Source organism: Borostomias antarcticus (assembly GCF_949987555.1).
Source record: "Borostomias antarcticus genome assembly, contig: scaffold_489, whole genome shotgun sequence".
Lineage (NCBI taxonomy): Eukaryota > Metazoa > Chordata > Actinopteri > Stomiiformes > Stomiidae > Borostomias > Borostomias antarcticus.
Window position 1 is genome coordinate 7,056 of NW_028176511.1, and position 7,945 is coordinate 15,000.

Consider the following 7,945-nt stretch of genomic DNA (forward strand, 5'->3'; position numbering starts at 1 on the left):
CGGGTCGTGATGTACGAGGGGGGGAGCGGATATAGAACCTCCGTACCGGTTCAGACCAGAGGAACAGCATAATCAGGAGACATGCTAACAACAGTTATTACCACCTGAGAGAGAGAGAGGGGGGGGGGTAGAGAGAGAGAGGAGAGAGAGAGAGAGAGAGAAAGAAAGATAGAGAAAGAGAGAGAGAGGGGGGAGAGAGAGAGGAGGGAGAGAGAGAGAGCTTGAGAGGGAGAGAGAGAGTGTGTGAGAGAGGCGCAGGTACAGATGGAATGACTTAGTGATTGGTTGAAGGTTGAAAAGACGGACTGATGGACTGAGTCTGACTCTGCTCGCTTGCCTCCCGTAATGAATGGAATAGGGGGGGAATTGATATCAGAAACATGATAGAAACTTTCTCAAGCCCGTGATTACACCCATAAACGCATGAAGGTGACTGAACAGTACACCTCCTCAGAGAACTGAGCTGAGAACGGGGCCAGCATCCCTTCCTCTCGGGGGCAGGAAGGACCTGCTGAGGGCGTCTCCGCAGCTCCGGGCCACACAGGAAGTGGGGGGGGGTCCGGGTCGGGGCCGAGGCCAGTGCCTGGTTCTGGGCTTGGACAGGCATGTGGATCGTGCCCTTAGTGCCTTATGGCAGCACCAGATGTCTGTCTCTCTCTCTCTCTCTCTCTCTCTCTCCCTCTCTCCCCCTCTCTCTTTCTCTTTCTTTCTCTCTCCCTCTCTCTCTCCCTCTCTCTCTCTCTCTTTCTCTTTCTCTCTTTCTCTTTCTCTCTCTCTCTCTCTCTCTCTCTCTCTCTCTCTTTCTTTCTCCCTCTCTCTCTCTCTCTCTCTCTCTCTCTCTCTCTCTCTCTCTCTCTCTCTCTCTCTCCCTCTCTCCCTGATCAGAACGCTGTATCCAACTCAGATCTATGGAACAGAAGCGGGTGTTGGACAGCTCGCTGCAGCCTTTCTCTAGTGCGCCTCTTCGCCTGGCTCTGAGCTCAGCGCCGGGCCCCTCGGCCATGCAGGCGCGGCCCGGTCCAACAAGGGGGCCAGATTATGAGCTTAAGGAGAAGGCAAACAAAACGGCGAGCTTTAAGCACGCCGCCATGCAGGAAATAAGACCCGTCTCTCTGCCCCCCCCCCCCCCCCCCCCCCCCACAGGGCTCGGAGATGTATGATTAAGATGTCATACATATTAGCGCCTCCTTGTTTATTCTGTCGTGCACAGTGCTGTGAGCAGTGAGAGGGAGCGCAGAGCCGGAATGTTCTCCATGCTCTTCCTCCTGGAAAGAGTCCTCTCTGGTATTAACGTTCACAGCCATGACTCGCACAGAGCTTCCTCAGAACGCTGCCCACTGCCTGTGGAATTGTTTGGTTTGAACACCACACACACACACACACACACACGCGTGCACGCATGCGCACACACACCTCTCTCTCTTTCACGCCTTATCTGTTTGTTATGTCTTATCACTGTATCAGCTGCTCAGCCCCTCAGTTACATCCAATGTCCGCCTTTTCACACACACTCGCGCACTCGCACACACACACACACACACCAAAAAAAATACACACATATACTCAAAACACACACACACACACACACACACTCTCTCTAAAATACACACATATACTCAAAACACACACACAGACACTCAAACGCGCGCACACACAGATACACACACAGACTCTAAAATACACACATATACTCAAACACACACACACATACTCTAAAATCCGCACATACGCAAAACACACACACACACACACAAACACACACATATCCACTCTAAAATACACATATATACTCAAAACACGCACACACACATACCACATACGCATACGCACACATGTACTCAAAAACACACACATACTGTATACACAGACACACACACACAGACACTCAAACACGCACACACATACACACATACACACACACTGTAGACCCTACTCTAAAGCCCAATTCCCATTGACCCAAAAACCCACCAACACATTACATTACAGTTATTTAGCAGACGCTTTTATCCAAAGCGACTAACAATAATTGCAATTAACTTAGGAAAAGCCAATGTACTACTTCTTGCCAGAACTCACAAGTGCATCTCCTTTCTAAAACAAGTGACTAAGAGTATAATCTAATGCTGAAGGCAAAGTGCAAGAATAGCAATCTAAAATATAATGAGTGCTTAAGAGGGAGGGTCGTTGTAGTACTTCTTGAAGAGATGAGTTTTCAGCCTGCGACGAAAGATGGGCAGGAACTCTGCTGTCCTGACATCAGTGGGCAGTTCATTCCACCACTGCGGGGCCAGGACAGAGAAGAGCCGTGACTGCGTTGATCGATCGCAGGGGCCTCGGAGTGACGGGGCAACCAGTCCCCTGAGGTAGCAGAGTGTAGTGGTCGGAGGGGGTGTAGGGTTTGACCATGGCCTGGAGATTGGAGAGGGCATTTCCTTTCATTACCCTGCAGGCTCGTGCCAGAGTTTTAAACTGGATGCGAGCCGCTACAGGGAGTCAGTGTAGGGAACGGATAAGAGCAATTGTGTGGGAGAACTTGGGATGGTTGAACACCAGGCGAGCAGCAGCTTTCTGGACAAGTTCCAGGGGTTTAATGGCTGACGCCGGGGCCCCAGAAAGGAGGGAGTTGCAGTAGTCCAGGCAGGAGATGACCAGGGCCTGGATGAGCACCTGCGCCGTTTCATCAGTGAGGAAAGGGCGAATTCTCCTGATGTTGTAGATCATGAATCTGCAGGAGTGTGTGACGGATGTGATATTTGCGGAGAACGACAGTTGGTCATCGAGGGTCACACCCAGATTCCTTGCAGTCCGAGTCGGGGTCACCACTGTGTCTTCAATGGTGATGCCCAGGTCTCGGTGCGGGCAGCTCTTCCCCGGGAGGAACAGCAGCTCAGTCTTGTCCAGATTGAGCTTCAGGTGATGTGTCGTCATCCACTCCGAGATGTCAGCCAAGCACCCAGCTATGCGTGTCTCCACTTGTGTATCAGAAGGGGGAAATGACAGGACCAGCTGGGTGTCATCGGCATAGCAGTGATAGGAGAAGCCATGCGAGCGAATGACAGAGCCCAGAGATGTAGTGTAGAAGGAAAAAAGGAGAGGACCCAGGACAGACCCTTGTGGAACCCCCGTAGTCAGACTACGCGGTTCTGACATCGACCCTCTCCATGTCACCTGGTAGGAGCGGCCCGTCAGGTAGGATACAAACAGGGAGCGTGCAGAGACAGTGACGCCTTTCTCCTAGAGGGTGGAGAGGATGATCTGGTGGTCTACCGTATCAAATGCTGCTGACAGGTCTAGGAGTATCATGACAGAAGAGAGAAAGTTCACTCTCGCGGCATGGAGGTCTCTGTCGAGTGGCCAGCCTTGAACCCGGACTTTTGGGGGTCTAGGAGGTCGTTCTGGTGGAGGTACGAAGTGAGTTGGTTAAATATACAGTAGCACGTTCAAGTGTTTTAGATGGAAAGGATAGAAGGGAAACCGGTCTGTAGTTTTTGACAACAGAGGGGTCGAGAGATGGTTTCTTCCGGAGGGGGGTGACTGTCGAAGTCTTGAAAGTGGAGGGAAAAGCATCCTGAAACAAAAGATGCGTTGATGAGGTGGCTTAGGAATGGAAGGAGTTCGGGTGCATCAGACTGAAGGAGAGTTGAGGGAACAGGGTGCAGGGAGCACGTGGTAGAGCGGTTAGATGCTACAAGGTTGAGGACCTCGTTGGGAGAGAGGGGAGCAAGGACCATACCGATCTAAATATGATTTGAGCTCCTTAAACTAGTCACCCAATGTATATCACATTACCACAATCAATTTTCCGAAGCAAAGCTCATGTTAAAAGATATTAGCATTTTCTCGTTTTAATTAAATTTCTGAAGTTGAACGTGATGGCTTTAAAACTTATTTTTAAATTGTTTTCGCGTTGCGCTGACAAATTTGCCCCAGTTAGTTTCAAATCGTTTTCAATAGTTTTTATTTTATATTAGTTTCGTTTGAATCTGCTGAATTCCTGCGCTGTATTCTCTAATCCACCTCCGCTAGATTCTCTACACAGTGTTCCTAGCAACTTCTACCATGTAAACAGGAAGAAGACAGACCGTTGGCGTAGGCTGTGCAAAGAGGGTTAAGACGAAAATAATAAATACTGAAAATTATTTGAAACTAACCAGGGTGAGTTTGTCAGCCCAACGAAGGAACAATTTGAAAATATTTTGAAGCCATCACGTTCAACTTTTGAAATGTAAGTAAAACACGAAAATGCTAATATCTTTTCAACGTGAGCTTTATTTCAGAAAATGGATGCGGTAATGTGATAAACATTGGGGGACTAGTTTTTAGGACATCATATCATATTTAGACTGCTATGGTCCTTTAAAAATGTCCTCTTGGAGTCTGCCTTTTCTCCATTTACGCTCAGCAACACCCACTACCATCTGGGTTTAGTCGTCAGTGTGCGAGGGTACACTCAGCATTCAGTCTCATATCTGCTGACTCGGCAGTCGGCACAGGTACTTCTCAGCTCCAGCTCCGATCGCCAGCGATGTAAACACCAACCCGAGGGTAGACCCACACACACACACCCCAGGTGGAGCTTCTCTCAGGCTCACTATTAGCTCTTGATCCCAGCGGCCTACATTCCGCTGTGATGTCGGCTGATTGGCGAAGCCTCCTGTCGTCAGCCCGCACGCCTGGCCGGCGTTCTGATGCTTCACAGACGAGAGGAGGACGCCTGGTCGTAACTTCCTGGCTTTTATCTCCTTCCCCGGTCCGAACAGATCCTCCCACACACACACAGTGCTGGAGGCCTGGTGGTTTAGCCCAGACATGGAACGCCTGCTCCGATGAGTCCTGAGGTATCTGGGCAGCGTTCCAAATCGCATACTTCCATACTATGTAGTGTGCCAAAAAAGGATGTAGTATGTCCCAATACATAGTATGCCACTTGCAGTACGACAAAAATACCAGGATGTCCTACTACATCCTACTACATTGCAGTATACCAGCCAGCAGGCTTTTCTGGTTATTCTGACCCACAATCCATTGCACAGCAGAAATAACGTCACATGTGCGAGTCGCGACAGCTGTGGACGAATGTCGCCTTATGGACTGTGAAGGATGTGGGCAAATTCCAAGGCGCAATGTTATGACAAAGTACTATGTCCCAGTTGCATACTGCGTGCAAAGTAGGTACTTTCTATGGACAGTTGTAGTACGTACTGGTAGTAAAAAGTAGAAGTATGCGATTCAGAGTGCAGCCCTGGGGTGAGAGACGTCAGGATGTGACGTGTCCTGAGTTAGCCGGAGTGGGAGACGTCAGGATGTTATGAGTTTGCCCAGAGAGGCGTCTAATTAGCTGCACTGTAATGTGTTGCAAGAGGTGGAGGGCTGAGAGAGGGAGGGAGGGAGCTACTGTGAGAGAGAGAGAGAGAGAGAGAGGAAGGAGGGAGGGAGAGGGGAGGGGAGGGGGGGAGAGAGACGGGGGAGGTAGAAGCTGTTGCTCTCCATGCTGAGTCTCCTTCACATGGATGAGCAGCAGTGAAGACAACAGCCACAGGACATTTGCGAGATGACACCCAAAATGACCCCAGTCGCTGCATAGATATGATATTCATATAATATCACTCCTGTGATATTCATAGTTGCAAATTCATGCTGTACACCTTTTTTCGAGCACTGTTATAGATCAATCTAATGTCCGTGTCCAGATCCGCTCGGTGAGTGAGTGTGCCTTGAAGGATTTACAGCTCATTTCACGTCAGTAAATCAGTCTTGTGTCACACAGCGCGTCTGGCTGGCTGCTGGCTGTGCTGGGCTGTGTTCCTGGTCTCTGTGTTCCTGGTCTCTGGTCCTGTCTGTGTGTCTGTGTGTCTGTGTGTCTGTGTTCCTGGTCTCTGTGTTCCTGGTCTCTGTGTTCCTGGTCTCTGGTCCTGTCTGTGTGTCTGTGTTCCTGGTCTCTGTGTGTCTGTGTTCCTGGTCTCTGTGTGTCTGTGTTCCTGGTCCCTGTGTTCCTGGTCCCTGTGTTCCTGGTCTCTGTGTTCCTGGTCCCTGTGTTCCTGGTCCCTGTGCTCCTGGTCTCTGTGTTCCTGGTCTCTGGTCCTGTCTGTGTGTCTGTGTGTCTGTGTTCCTGGTCCCTGTGTTCCTGGTCCCTGTGTTCCTGGTCCCTGTGTTCCTGGTCCCTGTGCTCCTGGTCTCTGTGTTCCTGGTCTCTGGTCCTGTCTGTGTCTCTGTGTTCCTGGTCCCTGTGCTGTCTGTCTTCCTGGTCCCTGTGCTCCTGGTCCCTGTGCTCCTGGTCTCTGTGCTTTCTGTCTTCCTGGTCCCTGTGTTCCTGGTCCCTGTGTTCCTGGTCTCTGGTCCTGTCTGTGTCTCTGTGTGTCTGTGTTCCTGGTCTCTGTGCTTTCTGTCTTCCTGGTCCCTGTGCTCCTGGTCTCTGTGTTCCTGGTCTCTGTCCTGTCTGTGTCTCTGTGTGTCTGTGTACCTGGTCTCTGTGCTCCTGGTCCCTGTGTTCCTGGTCTCTGTGCTGTCTGTCTTCCTGGTCCCTGTGCTCCTGGTCCCTGTGTTTCTGGTCTCTGTGCTGTCTGTCTTCCTGGTCCCTGTGTTCCTGGTCTCTGTGTTCCTGGTCTCTGTCCTGTCTGTGTGTCGGTGTTCCTGGTCTCTGTGTGTCTGTGTTCCTGGTCCCTGTGCTCCTGGTCTCTGTGCTCCTGGTCCCTGTGCTCCTGGTCTCTGTGCTCCTGGTCTCTGTGTTCCTGGTCTCTGGTCCTGTCTGTGTCTCTGTGTGCCTGTGTTCCTGGTCTCTGTGCTGTCTGTGTTCCTGGTCCCTGTGCTCCTGGTCTCTGTGCTCCTGGTCCCTGTGCTGGGCAGTAAGGGGGGGTAAACCTCGACCTCATAGACGTCAAATCAAGATGGCTACTCCGTGAATCAACAATAAGTGAAAGCTGCAATAACTGTTTATTAGCGCCTATGTCTTATTTGTGTTTCATTAAATCAGTCGTACACACAGTTCTGTCCAACTTCTATCAATGGACAAAGTTGCTACGGTGTTCGTATACGCAAAATAGCACACTGTGTGTTATCAACTGGTATTGCAAATGATGGCTAGCGTGGCTAGAACTGCAAAGATGGGGCGAAAGTGGGTTTTTGCTTCTTTTTTGTGTGCGTGGCTGTAAGCCAGCGCACCTAGAATAGCGTTTGTCCGGTTATCACTCCCTCCCTCCGTTACTCCGGTCAATGTTGACCTGCATTTCTCTGTTGGCACCACTAGAGGCAGTAGTCCCAGCACACCAAAATAAAGAAGGACACCAAAATCAACCCGCCGATCTCCACTGCACAAGTAGAGTAGTGGTGAGAGCATTGGACTCCCACGTGGGAGACGGGGTTCAAGGCCCCGGTGGGGATGATTTTATGGGACTATACCCCAAACCTCATGTTCATCCTTTCACTCTAATCTTTTTATCCCTTACCTTTGTCCAGAAACAGAAGTTGAACCAATTGCAGCGAAATAGCTAACGTTACAGGAATCATTAGTGTAACGGCTTTAGCCACTGACCGCTACCATTAATGTTATGGAAGCTGCTGCTAGTTGTTGTGAGCTCATGAGCTAACTGGCTATCCCGCTCTTATTGTGCTGGATTAGCATTGGAAGCATTGGAACTGATGTGTCCAGGCGACAAGATCTTAATTTATCAGACAATATTTAATGTAATTTCAATTCACAGCTATTTCAGTGGCATGACTAGCTTCCGTTCGACCAGTCCTGAACAGAAACAAGCCAGCCACGCACATAAGCCAAGCTGGACCTGGCCTGGTTTGCCTTGTGTTTCTTGAATGCATTTAACTGGGATATGACGTCATCCTGGGCACCAAAATCCTGAACTAGTACGATACAACTGGAACGCAGCGTGAATCTGCTGCTGTCACGACTGATTAGGATGCTTCCCACTTCCCCAGGAAACTGCAGAGCAGC

At 50.1% G+C, this 7,945-nt stretch overlaps 1 protein-coding gene across 1 annotated transcript in view; it reads left to right on the top strand.

The window, feature by feature from the left end:
• Window positions 1-908: 908 nt before the first annotated feature.
• Window positions 909-7,945, top strand: part of LOC311328418 (plakophilin-4-like) — a gene marked incomplete at both ends in the record, with an annotated part of 20,474 nt that continues 13,437 nt past the window's right edge. The window contains one exon of the mRNA XM_084462389.1: window positions 909-1,055. Within this exon, the coding sequence (XP_084318515.1) occupies window positions 909-1,055 (147 nt within the window). The remainder of the gene's footprint in view (window positions 1,056-7,945) is intronic.